Below are 18,879 nucleotides of genomic sequence, written 5' to 3' on the forward strand. Positions count from 1 at the left end.
TTTTCATAACCCAGAGCTTTAAGCTCAAGACTGGATTGAGTCCATTTACTAAAACAAGCCTTAATGGGCTCAGGTAATATTGAAATGGGTGGCCCAAATTTGATCCACCATGCAAAGACCCAACTGGGTAGAGGTAATGACCTCTGAAAGACATTCTTTTCCCATTGGAAAAACCAGGAATGCCTATGGGCAGGATTTTGGTAATAAAAAGTATTATACCAAGAATCCATATAATCCCAATAATTAAATTCCTTATCATTAGGAAGATTAGCTGCTTTAGCCAAATCAAATTTTTCCCATGTTGAGGGATGCATGAATCTTTGTATTGTACATTTTTTATTCCAAACCTTGTATCCTCTTTACCGGATAGTCAGCCACCTGAAGAGGATCCGGAAGAATATATTAATCTCATGTTGCAAGCATTCAAGGCAACATCTAAAAAGAAATAATTTTGCAGGATATGACTATGACAGATAAATCTGTTTCAGATTCATCGGCCAAGTCCGTCCAAAAGCTACAGAGGAAATCTTATCCTCCGGCCCACAGCTGGCCTATCTGTCACATCAATCAAGGCTCTTACAGTATATTTGGTCGGCCATTTTCCATAAAGTCACATGCATGGGATGCCGCCAGTAGCCGCCTGCATCGGATAAGAGTTAAGGTTCTTCGTCAACAAAAGATGTTTTGGGACCAAGCCCATCAAATGTCTCTTTCCAATCTCAATCATGGAGATAAAGAGGATGATAACGATGATAAAGATGATGACTCATCCAAGAATCTCAATTAGGGTGATATCGGCTACTTGTAGGAACCACCTCACAGCTACTCTCGTAAAAAATTAATAACATAGCTGTGTTTGCAATAAAATTTCAGAATCGACAGAGAGTTTAGCATTAAAATCAACTGCATAGATATCAATGCTATTGATGAATTTCTATTAACGCTACTCTGACGAAGTTGTTACAAATGCTATTGAAAGGTGAGAGGGGTTTTGAGAGCCATTAGTACTTGTGTGAACTGAAACATAGACATCACAGCTACTATCTTATGATTGCTTACATGATTACCCATCCAAATTGGAAATTGGTTAAATATTTCAGAGGTAGTAATGTTAAGCTTTGACGAATGCTATAAACTCCAATAAATAGATACAGATTGCAAAACCATTCATCTGACCAAGGCATTACTGCTACATTTAACAACTCCACAAGTTGCAAGCGTGCTTTAGACATTTTATTGTTCACATGATGAAGTGTATTACACTCTTTGAACATTTGGGATCTTACATAAAAGAAGTTTGCAAAAAAAAAAAACAACAACAACAAAGAAGAAAACCGTTGGGTTGGGTTTCGGATCAGGGACAGGTTTTCCCAAACCTGATCCAAACCCAACCCATAAACTAGACAAAGATATAAAACGGGGTTGAGATGGGTCAGGTTTATGGAAACGGAGCAGAGACGGGTCAGGTTAATAAGAACAAAGACAAAGACGGGGTTATAAGGATGGTGATTAGGTCAAGTCGGGTTTGATTATTCGGTTTTTTGTAGAGTTTTGGTTTCATGGTCAGGAATCACATTGCCCCCACCCTTCCTAAAGTAGAAAAAACGAGAACATAGTACATATTAAATAATAGGGGTATCTTAGTTAAATGATCGATTAATTGGGTATAAATAGCCTCTATCCGTTTCTGTTCTCTCTAATTAATAATAAACATTAATAGGGTAAAGGGATAAAATTGACACCCGAAAACGAGAAATTATAATTGTAAAAATTACGAAATTACCGTTGAGCCAGTCACATGGGAAACAAATTCATGAAAAGAGATGGGAAGGAACCAAAATGGCAAATTTCTGAGAAAACCAAAGGCTCGACCTGCTTCATTTACTGGTAAATGCAGCTCCGTCCCTAGTCTCGGCTTCTATTCTCGATTCCGAAAAGGAAAAAAGTCCACTTGAGCAGAGTCTCTTCTTCGTTTCCTCTTCCTCTCATATACTGCTAGTCTTCGACGGATGAAGCCTTCTTCCAAATTAACCATCTTGGTCTCGAAGAATGTCGCAAGCAGATATCTCTTACAGGTACTCATCGTCTTCGATTCCACGACCCTGTGAGTTTTTTTTTTTTTGCACTGTTTTCTTTGTTCTCTTTAGTAATTAAGCTTGTCGATACCGGAGTTTCTAATGCATTCGTTAATTCATCTGTTGCGCAATTTTGGTTGAATGGGCGCCCCTACCGTTGTAATACGTCGAATAATCGTAGGGTATTCAGATGTTTTACCTTGTCTGGATCATCTTTCACATGCTACTGTGGCAATAAAATAGGTAATCTGTGTTTTGGAAAATCTGCTTCGTTGTTTGGTTTTCTTGTTCATAGATGTTCCTTATGATTATTTCGTGGTTTAACTGTTTGCGCTTCTGATTTTTTCTATTAATTTTTAGGTTTATTTTTGTTTGAATGTAGACATTGGCAGCATGTTGGAACGTCTCTTTGTTTTTAATTTGAAGGTGTAAATTGATTTGACTTTTATTGGGAATAGGCCTATTTAGTTATTAAAATATGATTCACCGTTATTTTACTTGATCGAAGAACAAGTTCAGCGTGTTATGCATTCCATGGGAGTCGTTTTACGGAGGATGAGAACGCGTAGGCTTATGAATTGTTTTGACTTTTTAACCTTAAAAAGAATAAGAAATGCTTGGAAAATTCACCATTTTGTAACAATCCTCTTCAAATTTAAATCGTTAGATTGTTAATATTTCGAGGGCACTACTGAAATTTGTTTTTTAATCGTTAGTTTTTTTTTTAATATTTCGAGGGCATTCAGAGTATGGAGATCATATTTTTTTTTTTTCTTTTGATGCAAGTTGTCATGACTTTTTTACTTTTTCATTTTCTTCTGTTTGTTCCTGTTCCTTCTCTTTGTAAGATGGGTAACATTTCTCATAGGCCTTGAAGAGTCTATATTTTTCGTGAACTTTGAAAAGTCTAATTCCAAATCCTGTACATTCCTCTGCAGTTGTGGCTCTTGTGGATACCCATTGAACTTGAGTTCTTCTAACCATGTCACCTCTACCATTGGCTCTGAATATCATAAATCCATTAAAAAAGGTGTCATCTCATTCCTCTCAATGGATTTCAGCAGATTCACTCAAGTTGATGAGGTAAGTTGTCTGCCCCTGTCTTGGGGTCCTTATCGCTCAAAAACAAAGCTTCTTTGTCGTAAATGTGGAGCTCTTATTGGCTATGGATATGGAGAATCAGCTACTGTTTGTGGGTTTGACTCCACAGCCCCATCCAGCTCATGTCACAAGAAATACACTCTGAAAGTTTGTGCCCTCCAGCCTTCTGAAGAGAGCCAGCTAACTGAATAATTTTTTTCCAATAAAAAGAGACAAATTATGTTTCTTTCTGAGGAAACAAATGACCTGCCTGATGATTGGCGCTTCTTGTGTTTAACAGCTGCTCTGACTGTGGGGCTGTTGGCTTCGAATTCAAAATTCACCTTGTAGATCACTGCAATTGAGTTATTTTTACAACTAGGATAATGTCTCCAAGTACTATCAAAGATACCTAAATAGGCTGTTAATGCATTTCCTACAACTTTGGTTTCTGGATGGGTGTAAAGATCTCCATTATTCGTTGACACTACTGAAAATTTTCAATTTACCACCCACAGCCTCCATTCATCCCGTTGTTTTGTGGTTTCGCTCAAGAATCTTCAGACCCTCTCTTTACTGTCAGTTAGCATCTATGTGTTGCACTTTTAGGGATACTAGAGAAGGAGGAAAGGTTTAGACCAGTCTCTCCTCCAGTCTCTGTTTCTGAGCCAAGCTTTGTGTTTTGGTGATTGACATTCTGAATGTGTCAAGGTAATAGCTTTGGAGATTTTATATCCATTCTAGCTTATTCTGAGGAAATTCTTGGAGCTAATAATGGATACGACTATAACATGTCTTTACTGGTAGACTGGAGGAGATGGCTTGGATGATGTGGTTCAAGGTTAGCCTTGTAAGCCTTGGTATCTCCATATTTTAGTATGCAAATGTAGTATACGAACTGGGGAAGCTTCACCCAGTCTTATGCGATTACAATTGAACAATTCTGGCAATATGGGGAAGCTATAGGCCAGACCCCATGGATCTCCTGGTTAGAATTATAGGGGTTGATACAATCGTAGGCAGAAAGTTCTCCAGACTTCTATCGGATTCTAGAACCTTTAAATCATATCAATTTTAGTCTCGGTGAAAGAGAAGTGGAAGAGGTGAGTAAAGAAGGAAGAGATAAGAAGATAGTGAAGCAGACGGAGAGACGAGGAGAAACTAGAGGGACGTGAGAAAGAAAGGCTCAAGGAGGAGGAACTCTTGTTAGGGCACACACTCTCATCTTTTCACTATTTATAATCATTAGCAAAAATATTACAACACCAATTATGCCCTTAGTCCTTCTAGAGCAATACAAAGACTCACAAAGTAAGAGAAAAAACTAAAGAACATGTATGATTACATATTTACATTCTCCTTTAAGTTAGTGAATATACATAAACATGCTTAGTTTGAAGCTTGAACTTTGAAGAGAGTTTGTTGTGACTACTTTTGTTAATTTATTTGCAAGTTGATTCTTTGATGGAACATAATGTATGCTAATAACTCTAGCTATAGCTTTTCTCTGATAACGTGACAATCAATCTCGATATGTTTTATCCTCTCATGGAGAACTGGGATATTTGAAATAGGTATGGCAGACTGGCTATCACCATGTAGTTACATGGGTTTTTGCATAGAAATCCAAGTTCTTCTAATAGTAACTTTTAGCCACATCATCTCATTTATTGCACGAGTCATAGTATGATATTCGACCGTTGCACTTGACTTTGCAACCACACTTTGTTTCTTGTTGTGTCAGGTAACAAAGTTGCCTACTACTGTAGTCTAATATCCCCAAGTAGACTTTCTAGCATTAGGAGATCCAGTCCAGTCTGCATATGCAAAACTTTCTACATTAATATGTTCATGATTTTTATATAGTAGTCCTTTGGTTTTTCTTGAAATATCTAAATATCATTTCTAATGCTTGCCAATAATAACACTTACAGTAAAGAATATATCTAGTTTGGTCACAGTGAGATAAATTAGTTTGCTAACAAGTTCCTGAATTTTACCCTTATCAACCTCATTACCTGATCCAACACATGGTTTAGCATTTGGATCCATAGGAGTATCAATAGGTCGACAGTCAAGCATACCGGTTTTTTTCCAGTAAGTACAACACATTTTTTTTTTTTTTTGTCACAGAACAATGTTGGGTTGAAATTACAACACTTCTATCTCAAGGAAATATTTGAGGAGACCACGGTTCTTTGTGCGAAAAAATTTGTTGTGTTGCCTTTGTTTGTTGAACTCCTTCTCTATTACCGTCTATAAATGTTATGTCATATACAACCATAATCAGTATTCTTGATTAGTATATTTAACAAAAACCAAATGATCTATCTCACATCTTCTAAATCCAAAACCATTTACTATACTATTTTTTTTTTTTTTATCAAAGCAAACACGTGGAGATTGCTAAAGTCCATAAATTGATTTCTTCAGTCTGCACCGTTGCTCCCCCTAAACCGCAAGCCCTGGTGGTTGTGACATATAATTCTCTTTCTATATATCCCTGTTGATAAGTGCATTCTTAACATCAAACCGATGAAGGGACCAATTAAAATAGGCAGCTAATGAGATAAGAACACTTCCTGAATTGAGTTTATCTATAGGAGAAAAAAATTCTTTATAATCAATGCCATCGGACTAAATGTATCATTTAGCCAATAATCTGGCCTAATGACGAGTATTGTGTGATCTACCCATCTACTTCCTATATTTTTCTTCCCTTGTGGTAGTAAGGTCAACTCCTATGTTTTATTGTTATACACAGTGGTCATCTCTTTCTTTCGTGACCTTGCATCTTTAAATAATTTTTGCAATTCAAAGTCATATCAAGTTTTTTTTTTTTTTTTTTTTTTTTTTTTTTTTTTTTTTGCAAACTGAAATTTGCAATTACAGTTTGACGAGTATGGAATAATCTTACACGACTCTCGTAGTAAATAATCTTACAGAGGAAGAATCAACATAGTAGAGTCTTACTCATAGGAAAAAGTCTCACCAAGGTCTTTTAGTGATATTAGTATTCTATTCATGTATAGTTTGCTTACTTGTATTAGGATTTAAATTAAGAAAATATATTTTGAGTGTAATTGGGATATGGGTAATTTAATTATATGCTTTGATTCTATGTATTTCATCTATTATAAATAGAAAACATTGTACTCAATTAATGAATTATTTTCCTCATCTACAATTTCAACTGTCCAACATAAAGATTTGTTAAAGCTAAAATTTCAAAAAAAAGTTTTACCAGGAATTGACTTAAATTACTTGTAATCGCGTTACAATTAACCGAAGCAATGGGACCAGGAATTGACTTTCATCAAGTGGTTACTTTGTAACTTGTTCATTTTCCAAAGTGGATGGTAGATAGGTTCAAGTAGAAGGTGATATAAATGCCTTGACGTGGAAGCAAGAACATATTATTATGTGCCCTCAATTTTATGAATATAAACATGTTCTCTACATTAAAATTTGAATGGCAATATTTTAAAAAATAAAATCCAAGAGACTTTACATCTAGAAGTATAAAATAAAAGTATTTTTAATATAAAATGGGGAATTTTTAATAATTAATATATTTATCATTTAATTTATTATATTTACAAAGTTATACTTTATTTTTATCATTAAAATGAGTAAATTTAATATATAAAATAAATATTAATAAAAATGCATGAGATAATGAACAAGAAAGAATAATAAATTTGCTTGGAACGGGCCACACGCCACGGCCCGACGACAATTTTTAAGCTTTTAAGGCTTTGATAAGAGAACGTACATCGATGAAGGAGAGACGGACGGACAACTTCTTCCCCTCGTTTATCGGTCCCGGAGCTTCACGGCTTCCTTTCATTCCACGCGCGCCTTTTTCACCCAGCAGGGGAAACCCTCGCTTCCCCGCTGGATTCCGCTGCAGGAACGGTGAAATTCCTTACCGCTGTCTTCACGATTAACGGTAATGTTATTCGTTTCCGTTGCTCTGTGACTGAATCTTGTTGATTAACGGTACATGCCTTATCTAGTTACCAAAAAGATAAACATATTTGCATTATCTTGCTGGAATCCAATTTGACGTCCTTGGATGCGCATATCATTCAATTGTACTAGATATAGGTTTTTATGGTTTTTTTTTCTTTTTTCCCTTACAACGGAACTAGCCCCCCATTAAATTTCTGGAGTTTATTTAGAACATGGGAAAGAATGGAATGGAGTATTCTGGAAAAAAATGGAAATGTTTGGTTGCGGCGTCGACTGATATTTTTATGCTTCCGTGTTGATTCTAGTTTGGGAAGCCAAGTAAACTCATTGGTGAAACTATGCCATTTGGATGTTATGGCATCTGGATTTCACATATAATGGCCTGCGGCATTGTTGGGATGTCTGCTTTTTGGATTGTTGTCTCTTTCAAAAGTTTTGTTTTTGCTTTAATTCTGATTAATGCTTGACGTTTCATACTTGGATATCTAAGTCTATTCTTGTTCTCATCATTTGCTTTATTTTGCATAAATCAATTGATTATATAAGTGACCTATAACAGTCTGAAGATACTTCGGTCTCCCTTCTGATCTGACTATGAACAATACCTGAGGCTCTCCATTTCTCTAGTTGGTCAACTAAGACGATATTTAGTGTTGAGTTTGGTAAAATTTTGATATTGGCTGGACGGTGAAAGCTTGTATGTTATTTTCCATCTCATTATCCCTCCTGAAATTGGTGAATTCATCCCCGTCATTTTTATTCATGGAGAGCCAGTTGATTCTTTTAGAGGGGCAGAAGAGTTATTCCTAATTTTTAAGGATGTCAACAATTTTTTGCTGAAATGCACGAAGAAATTGTCAACAAACCACTAGTCTTAGATGCTGGATTAGTCCATGGAGAAGTTATTCATTGTCGGAGATTCAGTGTAAGATTTAAAAGTTAAGCTCTCTTTAGACTGTCTCTATTGTTTTTGGCCACCATCCTTACAGATCAATTTTCAATTTTTCTCAGATATACATGTTATGATTTCCTTTCATCTATTGTGTTTTCTCTTGCTTAGAGTGATGTCTAAAATTAATTTCTCTTCTGGTTCCTGTATATTCTTTGCAGGTATGGTTCTTTGGGGTGCTCTTACAACTTCTATTCATTCATTTGTGTCGGATCTGCTACTGACTCTAATGTACCATAAACCATAGAAAAGAGTGTTATCTCATTCTTCTATGGGGATCTAAGTTGATTCACTCGAGTATGCGAAGGGAGTGAAGCTTCTTACCATAAATGGGGAGCTTTTTGGATAATAATGCATTGAATGTTAGTTAATCTTTCTAATTTTGACCCACTTGCTACTCTGACCATCTTGATGAAAATAGACCTTAAAAAGGTCTGAGCTTACAGCCTTCCTGAGAGAGCCTATTAATATACCTACTAAAAAGAAGATATTATGTTTTCATGTGAAGAAACTTCAGTTACTGCAAGTAACCTGCCAGATGACTGTTTATTTATCGTCTTTGATAAACTTGAAAGCTCCTCTGACCGTGAAGTGTTTGGCTTGACTTGCCGGCGTTGGCTTCATGTTCAAAATTCAGCTCGTAACTCCCTACAGTTAGGATGTCTTTACAGACCTAATGTTACTCAAGAGTATGTAAGGTACCTTCCAAGGCTGCTCATGCGCTTTCAACAACTTCGCTCAATTTCTCTTGCTGGGTGTACAGAGCTACCTGATTCAGCACTCACATGGCTGCAACTTTCTGGATCAAAACTCCAAAGCCTCTCGCTTGACTGTTGTTTTGGTATCACAGATAATGGGCTTGCGCTGGTCTCTTCTGGGTGCCCTACTTTGGTGTCAATCAGCCTTTATCGTTGCAACATCACTGATGCAGGACTAGCAATTCTTGGTAAATCTTGCTTGGGTTTGGAGTATGTGAATCTCTCGTATTGTGCATTTGTTTCCGACCATGGTGTTAGAGCTCTTTCAACGGGATGTCTCAAACTTCATTTGTTGATTATCTCATACTGCAAGAGCATTGAAGGCACTGGTTTAAGAGGTTGTCCCTCCTCTCTCACTTACTTGGAAGCGGATTCTTGTTTGTTGAATCGGGAAGGGCTTTTGGCAGCTGTTAGTGGAGGTGGACTTGAATACTTAAATGTGTCGAGCCTCAGGTGTTGGTCTGGTGGAGATGGATTGGATGGAATTGGCTCCGGATTTGCCTCAAGACTTCGATTTCTCAACCTCCGGCTGTGTAGGTTTGTAGGTGATGAATCTGTAGAGGCCATTGCAAAGGGCTGTCCCTTACTTGAGGAGTGGAATTTGGCCGTATGTCATGAGGTTAGAGTACGTGGTTGGCAAGCAATTGGGTCAAATTGCCAGAATTTACGGATCCTCCATGTGAATAGATGCCAAAATTTATGCGATGCTGGACTGCAAGCTCTGCAAAATGGGTGTAAGATGCTCATGGTTTTGTATTTTCATGGGTGTCGTCAAGTCACTTCATTGGGTTTGGAGTTATTCAAGCAGGCACGATGGGTTGTGAAGATCAGGCGGGAGGAATGTGTTTGCGTTGGGCCACGTCTAGACAGATTTTATATGCAGGATTGGCATCCTTTTCTCCCGCCAACTTCTTGACATTTGGTGAGCTGTAGAGGTGGTTAGGTATTCAGCCATGCATCATGTAGTGTAGTGTAATCTGTTGGCCATACAGTGCAACTGTCTCCATTGATCTAAACATTATTGCAAATCTTAAGATAGCTAAAACCCTAACATTTTGTTCCTGGAGAGGGACAGTTATTGTAGTGTTGTAGTGGATTTCAGCTCACATGATATGTGATTGCTTGATTTATAAACTACAGAAACTATCATTTGAATGTGCAGAATTTGTATGTGGTGTAGAGGTCTGTTTCCTCACTGATATATTTGAATCCTTTGGTTGGAGCTTGGAGGTTCCATTCATTTACCCTCTCCACCACTGTTTATGACATGGGCAAAAGAAGGATGATTAGTCCTTTCCTTTAGGCTAGCTTTATGAATCAAACATTTTATTACTTAAATTCTGCTCTTATCTGATTCGATTTCCTCCTTGCCAAATCCATCAGTAGAAATCCAGGCATTATCTTCTACAGGTTCAGATTAATAAGGTAAAAGTAGTTTTTATCTCTACTCTGTACATGATAGTTGGAGAGGCAAATGGCCCATCAACTTTTCACTCAAACTTAAAAGGCTTAGGTAAATTAACTCAGATGAAATTTTGACCACTAGGCTCCAGGACAAAGTGTTGATGGAAAACCTAACTTCCCAAGGATGATAGCTAAATGGATGAATTTTATAGAATCCAAGAAATGCATGCACAAGCTAGTGAAGAAGTGTTCAAAGTAAGATCATATAGCAAAAACATTAAGGGACCATAGGAAAATAAAATAATGAAATATAATTTTTCTGTTGACTAATATTTTCATTGGAATAAAACTCCCTTTGATCGATTTCATTACACTTGTGTTGTCATAGAAAACAATGGACAATTAGTTATAATGTTAGTATTTGTACTATGAATAAATTAATTTTTAACAATAAAAATAAGATTAAAGTAATTACAGACCACTTTAGTGCTTCTAGGTTTAGTTTTCCTATAATTTTTTATTAGAGCAATAGGAAACTCATATTCCTATCCTTTTTTTATATATTTTATTAAGGATAAGAGGAATAAAAAAATCAACAGAAAACTTTTTTCTTCTCCGAAAACGACACAAACACTAAAAATATTTTTTCTATCATTTTTAATACTTTTTAAAGGTAAGAGGAATAAAAAAAATGAAATAGAAACATTGGTAGCCAATTTTTCTAGCAAGTTTAGAAATTAAGATGCTAAAATCACTCAAGTCATCCAATTTTTCATTGATATCTAGCTTTTACTATTTTAAGAACCATTGGAGGGACTAGGTCCTGTTGAACTTGAAGTGTTTTCAAACTTGATCAATCCAGTAAGAGGTCTCACATAGCTATAGTTAATATGGTAGAGTTTTACAAGAGTTTCATAGGAGGAGGTCTCACAAAAGAGTCTCAATTAAAGGTGTTTTAGTTATGTTAATCTTCTATTCATGTTCTGTTGTTCAATTATTCTAAGACTTGTGTTTTAGTGTTTAACTTTGGGTGTAACTTGGATAAAGGTAGTTTAATCGTAATTGGGTTCTATTTGTTTTCTCTATTATAAATAGATGCTCATTGTACTCAAATTATAATAAGTTAATGAAGTATATCTCTTTTCTAAAAATTCAACAATTTAGTTACAAATTCAATTGGATTGGAAAAGTTGATTAGATCAAAGAATTAAGTGTTCAACTTGATATGCATTTGTGGTTTACTGTTTTCGTAAGTAATGCGAATATATTTGATGTCTTGATTTGATTATTTAGCCTTGTTTTAGTTTTAGATCTTAGCACATACCATTTCAATGATGCAACAAGTAATTTATATTATCCTCCTTGAGTTTGAAGTATTCTATTGGTTCTTGATCTATTGAAGTGTGCATATCTTAGTTTTTGCCCTAACCCTAATTCTGCAAGGTGGGGCCCACTCTGGTGATAAATTTGGAAATCTTTTGGAAGTGTTAATGTTAAAGTCCTAGGCAATAGTACTTTCCAGGAGTCACCCATCCTAGAATTACTCTCACCCAGGCTTGCTTAACTACGAAGTTCTAAGTCAGATACCTAGCCAATACGACCCAAAAAGACTAATCGTTTAAGGTGCGGAAAGCCAAGTACCTAACTCAGACCACAAACTCTAACAAGAGTGGACGAAACCACTCACCCACCCCACCCATTCTAGAGCCGCTTCTAATGGGATACTAACGCGGGCCGTGGCGTGCCTAGCTCTGATACCATGTTAAAGTCTTAAGCAAGAGTACTTCTCAGGAGGTTACCCATCCTAGAATTACTCTCGCCCAGGCTCGCTTAACTACGAAGTTCTGAGTCAGATACCTAGCCAATACAACCCGAGAAGACTAGCCGTTTAAGGTGCGAAAAACCAAGTACCTAACTCAAACCACAAACTCTAACAAGAGTGGACAGAACCACTCTGACAGTTAATTGGTTATTTTGTGATCTTATATCAATAATATGGTTGATTTAGGAGAAGTTTACACTCTATCTAAAGATAATTCAATTTATGATGGAAATGATATAATTGTGATTACATATGAGAAACTGGCAAGGTCTAATTATCTTAATTAGGCTAAATATATTAGAATGTATCTGAAGGATAGAAAGAAGACAAAATTTAATAGAGATGATCCTCCAGTTCCTCCAAATGATGATTGGGAGGCAGAGGATAACCAAGTTATGACCTGGAATATTAATAGCATTGATTCTACATTGAGAGAGTAAATGATGAATTGTGAGACAACAAAGGCTACGTGGTTGTCCCTTGAGTCTTTATATGCTCAGGAGAGTGATCTCTCTTCTCTCGAGTCTTTGAGCTATATATTGATTTCTTTGGGTTGAAAAGAGGAAATAAAACTATCATTGAGTAATACAGTGCATTCCTTGGTATATGGCAAGAGATTATTGTTTTCATCTAATTACTACAAATGAAATGGATTTGAGGAAACAACAAAATTAGTTGTTGGTTGCAAATTTTCTTGATAGGTTAGGCATTGGATTTGATGGGATAAAGCTCAAGTATTTTCCTCTGATGAGATACCTACTCGCTCTACCACCTTTAATCTCATTTTGAGGGTTAAGAAGACCGGTGCCTAAAGCAGGTAAAGATGGCAAGATAATGGAAGCTACTACTCTTAATACTTCAAACACTACATCAGTCCCTACAGATTGATCGAGAGGTCACACGGTTACTGGTAGAGGACAAGGTAGAGAGGGCTCATGTCAAAGTAGAGGCCACAGTGATGGTGAGTCAGAAAGGAAATGTGTTCACTTTGGATGAAGTAATCGTTATTCTGAAAGATACTGGATTAAGTTTAGAATACCGACATGGGCTAATTCTACCACTCATGATAGTGGAAGTGGATTTTCTTACTCTTCTACTGTTGTTACATTGGGAGCTCAGATGAAATACAACAGTTGATACAACAATAGTAGCAGATTGCACAATGGATGGTTTAAATCTCTACTACCTCACCTTTTGCATCTATAGCTCATGCTTCCATCCCTATTCCTACTCCTATTGGTGCTAGCTCAAGTATGCATGTTTATCATGTTCACTCATCACCATCCTAGGTTCTTGATTCAAGGGCCTCTAGGTATATATAAGGTAGGTTGTTATTGTGTTTTGATTTGAAGGAGTCCATGAATATAAAACATGTGAATCTAGCTAATGGATCTACCTCTCCTATTCAAGAAGTAGGCAATATCACTCCAAACTCCTTCTTATCTCCTTAGTCGGCCCTTCTTGTCTCCAAATTTTCTTTAAATTTGTTATTTGTTAGTCAATTAGCCAAATCTATGAATTGTTTTCTCACTTTTTATCCTACTCACTACATTTTTTAGGATCTCACAACAAAGAAGACGATTTGTTTCGTTCGTGAGAGAGATGGACTATATTATCTAGAGAGCCACCGACTAATAATATTCCGGCATTACACTCAGTAGATTCTCCTCTACTCTGTATTTTACATACTAACAATGTTCTTGAATTCATGAATCATAAATTTTAATTTTTTTGTCAAAATCAAGGAATTGTTCAATAAACATCATGTGTTTTCACATTTTATTGGAAATTGTTAGGATAATAATGATACACATGGATGTACCCAACTCCTACTGGGTTGATGTACTTATTGCCTTTTTTTTTTTTTTATCAATAGAATGCCTTCATATGTTTTTAAGGTAAAATTCCTCTTACATATTTCTCTCACACACAAAAAAGATACAAATATTTTTACCCAATCAGGCTCCCGATTCCTCTCTCACATTGGACTATGACTATTAATCTAAGGATAGTAACTTATATCTTCGACAGGAAAAGTGTAAGAAAAAATGAATGTTATTAAGAATTAGATGCCCTAATTCTAACCTAACAGAGGTAATAATAATAATCGGAAGAAAAGAAAAACACAGGAAAATACACAACAATATTTTTATCAGTTCTCTCCTCGAAAACCTCAATTATGGTTTGGCTTACTAGCGAAGTTTAATTTGTTAGGTTTTTGTTGATTTAGGGAAAACGCATTATTTAGCCTGTAAAAAGGTTTCAGGGGAGTTTAGGCTGCTTATTGTGGGCTATCTGTGAAAGTTTGCAGATTTCACTTTCTTGCCCATTACCAATTCGGTGTCCTTCGTCTTCCGAAGTTACCAAGATGGCAACACGAATGTCGCTCCAAAAAAGTATGATTCATCGCCTGCGGAAAAAAACCGATCGACTCAGTTTTATCGCTAGGAAGAACCTACAACGGCAAGAGGGGATTCAAATGCCGACAATCGCTTTGAATGTAGGTAGTAAAAGTAAAAAAATGAAGAGATTGGGGAAAGAAAGCAAGCAATGTTGCGATTTGTTCGAGGCCATCTTCAAAACTGGAGAATTTGAGAGGCACGGAGATATCTACTTTGTTATCGCCAACCTTCAATGCAAATAGGCGCCATCGGAATCGACGCATTTGCTCTGCTAATTGGCTTTTCCCCATTCACATCTATGTAAATATTCAGACATAGAAGACGAAAAAAAAAAAAAAAATATACAAAACGTAGAAAACCTCGTCAAGGATCCAAGCGCCTGAGGCTTGCAAAACGAATTCACGCTTAACCTGGAAGACGAATAACCATAGAGAGACCACCTCTAAGGCATTTCTCTCTTTATGAAATCACGGATCTTGAGAGAATTTATAGCCAGAGGTAGAAGCTCTAAACCCTAACCCTAGATGGGTACGTTTTAAAAGTTACACAGAAAATGACTATGTTGTCCTCAGAGGCATCCGCTTGTGGGGGGGTTTACACTTGAAACAGGTTCTTGAAGTTTAACGCTTATCAAGAGTTCTCAAATCCTCTTGATATTTTTTTTTTTCTTTTTTGAGTTTTAATTTTTAAGTTGTATTTCAGGCTGATTTGGAAGGATTTTTTTTTTTTTTGGATTTTTAAGTTGTTTTTCTGGCCGATTTCGATAAGGAATCAAAATTTTGATAGACCTTATTTTGTTCCAACTTGAACTGCCCTGTGAGACAGTTAAGACCGACTTATAACGAACGAGAGTGGTTTAGGCTCAAAGAAGCTTGTCTAACCCTTCATAGAGTTTGTATCTTATCCATATATCTTGAGTTTTGGTTCAAGGAAAAAAAATTAAAATTTTAATAAATATATTTTGATTTACTTAAATTGGTCCACATAATTTGGTTCAAATTGGTTTGAGAAAATATTTGAAAAACCTTATTTGATTAAATATTTTGTTAAAATCAATATTTAAGTGACCCTATTTTTTGTGATATATTTATATGCTTGAATCTTCCAATCTTTATTTGATCTTTTCATATAGAGTTATTATTATTTTAATTGAGCCAAAAAAATATCTTTATATCGGTAAATGTCACATGAATGATTGGTTCTATAACTTTAAAGATTAGACGTTATCATGTAATTAGAATTTATAGATAGTCATGGTTGAATGAGATGTAACCATATTTAAGTTTATAGAGCATAAACTGATTAAGTGCTTAATCGAATAAGTAAAGTTTGATTTGTATCACTAGATTGACTTGTAAATAGATTAGTTTTGTATCTTCCATATCTTCATCTCCAAATTATGCTCACCCCTACCTTCTTTGAGGTTATACTTAGTCAAACTTGTTTTTTATTTCTACATTTCTATTATTACAGTCTCCCTTATTTTATTTTATTTTAAAATGGTCAAACTCATTATTAATTTGACAAACAAGTACCTATTATTTTATTTACAAACTTGGTTTGAAGTAGAGTGTTGTATTATTACCTCCTTCTAATTAAAGTATGATTGTTGCTATCATTGTTCTCCCCTTGGTATTTTTTCAATTTATCATTTTTTTTATTTTTTACTACATTAGAGCAATGCCCTAAACTCACTACTACCTTCAAAGTATGTCGAATCTAGCTTGAGTTAAGTATTTTATTTTTTACACTTAGATTATTTTTTGTTTGAACGACCGTTACAAGTGAGTAGTTTCTTTTTCATTCCTAAAATAATTTATTTTTTTTGCCTTTTAAAATGATAGAGTTTTTTTTTTTTTCAAACAATGACCGTTTTAACTACCGTATAGAGTACATTTTCCATTAGATTAGAAGAGGACAACTTCCTAGCGGAAGGCTTCTAAGAGTTCTTCGATTATTGGTTCGCAAAAGTTCAAGTTTTTTTTTCTCTGCCATAACCTTAGGGTTACTGGTTTCTATTGATCATTGAGTGATCCTCTATGATTTAACTACTCTAAGTGTGTTTTGATTGAAAATTTTTGGGATATGTGTCACCCATCCCTATTATTGTGCATGTGTCATTATTTTTTACTCCCAATATTCCATTTATGATTTGCCACATTTGTGAGGCATCAAGTAATCTCAGATTTGGCTGAGTCTGAGATTAGAAGTGGATCTAACTAATATCCTTGATTAGTCTGTGAGACTATGAGATTTATGTCAACCAATTTTCTATTTGTATCTTTGAGCATTTTAAAATATTGAGTTTCTTTGAAGAAACAATGTGATGCCATAAAAACTTTTTTATGTGTGACTTCACTACAAAATTTCATGTAACATTAAAAAAATAAAGTTTCTTGTTTTCAGGAGATCATATCTTGTTTATAAACCATAGAAATTATTAAAAGGATGTTTTCAAAGTGGTCCAAACCATCAATACCCCTGAATATTTCCCTTGTTAGATGGACCCATTGTTGTTAAACCTGAACAAGTCATTGACATTATTAGATGACTAGGTTTGGTTGAATCGAAGGGGATGTCATTAGACGTCATGAATTAAAATTTCCAAAAATAAAAATATTAAAAAATATGTTTGGAGTTGATTATAACCCTCTCCTCTTTTTCCTTATCCAAAGGGAGGATTTCTTACCCTCCCTTATTCCTAGACCAAGTTCTTATAGAAAATGGGGAGGAGGGAGTTGTCCCCTTAACTAATGGGGGGCTTAACTTGGCAGGGAGGATGGGTTGGGGCACCCCACCTCCCCTATTGTGTTGCAATTGGGGAGTTCTCCTTCCCTATCTGATCTTCGTAGCCAACTGATCTACCTAGTTTAGCAATTAAGACGCAAAAATCGCTCAAGTCATCTTGTTTTTCATTTATATCTAGCTTCTATTATTTTAAGAACCAGTGGAGGGAATAGGTCTTGTTGAACTTGATTCGACTAACTGCTTCATATATGATGACACTAGATGATAATTTGAATTTTATGAAAAAATGGATTTTTAAAATCTAATTGGCTCACAAAATCAATTCCATATACTCAAAATTGTTGACCGAAAATTGTTTTAAAACTTGATTAGTCCAATAAGTCTTATATGACTCTCACAATAAGAAGTCTCACAGAGCCAGAATTAATATGGTGGAGTCTTACAAGAGTCTCATAGGAGGAGGTCTCACAAAAAGTCTCACTTAAAAGTGTTTTAGTCATGTCAGACTTCTATTCATGTTTAGTTATTCAATTATTCTATGACTTACCTTTTAATGTTTAACTTTGGGTGTAACTACGATAAGTGTAATTTAGTTATAATTGGATTTTATTTGTTTCCTCTATTATAAATAGAGGCTAATTGTACTCAAATTATAACAAGTTAGTGAAACATTTCTCATTTCAAAAAATTCAACAATATAGTTACAGATTCAATTGGATAGTAAAATGTATGGATTGAGAAAGTTGCTTAGATCAAAGAATTAAGTGCTCAACTTGATATGCATTTGTGGTTTACTATTTTAGTAAGTAATGCATATATATTTGATGTCTTGATTTGCTAAGTTAGCCAGATGTTAGTTTTAGATCTTAGGACATGGGACCATTTCCATATTGTTGAAATTAGGACCCCATGAATAATACCTTGAGCAAGGGGAGAGAGAAAGAAAAAAGAGAAAAACAAGAAAGACTCTCAGGTTGAGAGAGAAGAAAAAAAATAAAAAAGGTTTGGAGAGAGAGAGTTTCACACGAGATAAGAGAACTAAGAGACTTGATTGATTGATTTTCGAGTTACAATCACCTCCATTTATAGTTGAGGAGGTGATAGAGTCCGTATTCAAGTAATCTTAGGACTCCTACTTACATTCCAACTATAACTTTTTAATATGAGCCTATCATGATAAGATTATATTATCTATTTAAGAGACTAGTTCAACTCAACTTCTAACTCTTCTTTAAGCATGTGAACCAAGATAGAGATACCAGCTCGTGGTATCTTTGTGGATCCCACTTGATCTTCAAATCTTCTATTTAATTCTAACTCATGTTCCTTATCTCCTAGCTTAAGCCAACTTGTACGAGGGCCCTTGTTGACATCTCTCGACCACATGGTGGGTCCCATATTGTAACACATATATTCTCAATGAATTTGAAGTATTCAACTCATTCTTTGATCTATTGAAGTGTGCATATCCTAGGTTTTGTACTAACCCTAATTATGCAAGGTGGGGCCCACTATGGTGATAAATTTGGAATTTTCTTGTAAGTGTTAATTGGTTATTCAATGATCTTACATCAATAATATGGCTTATTCAGGAGAATAATATACTCTATCTAGAGAGAATTCAGGTTATGAAGGAAAAGATATAATTGTGATTACATGTGAGAAA

General features: G+C 35.4%; 1 protein-coding gene and 1 non-coding gene across 4 annotated transcripts; one reads left to right on the forward strand and one right to left on the reverse strand.

Moving 5' to 3' along the window:
- The first annotated feature begins 1,888 nt into the window (after window positions 1-1,888).
- Window positions 1,889-10,103, forward strand: LOC137958820 (F-box/LRR-repeat protein 12). 3 transcript variants are annotated; one of them, XM_068805985.1, is made up of 2 exons: window positions 1,889-2,075; window positions 8,241-10,103. In XM_068805985.1, the coding sequence occupies exon 2, from the start codon at window positions 8,572-8,574 to the stop codon at window positions 9,751-9,753; it is 1,182 nt and encodes a 393-aa protein (XP_068662086.1). In that variant the 5' UTR covers window positions 1,889-2,075; window positions 8,241-8,571; the 3' UTR covers window positions 9,754-10,103. The 3 variants fall into 3 exon arrangements, with proteins under 3 accessions (XP_068662086.1, XP_068662095.1, XP_068662078.1); XM_068805994.1 differs by lacking the exon at window positions 1,889-2,075 and adding an exon at window positions 3,101-3,158; XM_068805977.1 differs by lacking the exon at window positions 1,889-2,075 and adding an exon at window positions 6,972-7,107.
- A 4,509-nt stretch (window positions 10,104-14,612) lies between these two features.
- LOC137965399 (small nucleolar RNA snoR86) lies at window positions 14,613-14,734 on the reverse strand. Its single transcript, XR_011116067.1, has one exon. It is a non-coding gene; the product is annotated as a small nucleolar RNA snoR86 (small nucleolar RNA).
- Window positions 14,735-18,879: the final 4,145 nt, after the last annotated feature.

Source organism: Aristolochia californica, unplaced genomic scaffold, assembly GCF_029961685.1.
Source record: "Aristolochia californica isolate CCGP_79_NKW_82.1479 unplaced genomic scaffold, dmAriCali1.0.hap1 SCAF_1, whole genome shotgun sequence".
NCBI classification, from domain to species: Eukaryota; Viridiplantae; Streptophyta; class Magnoliopsida; order Piperales; family Aristolochiaceae; genus Aristolochia; species Aristolochia californica.

Excerpts from the sequence above, each read along its gene's own strand:
- LOC137958820 (XM_068805985.1), top strand. The coding sequence starts at position 8,572 with ATGTTTTCATGTGAAGAAACTTCAGTTACTGCAAGTAACCTGCCAGAT.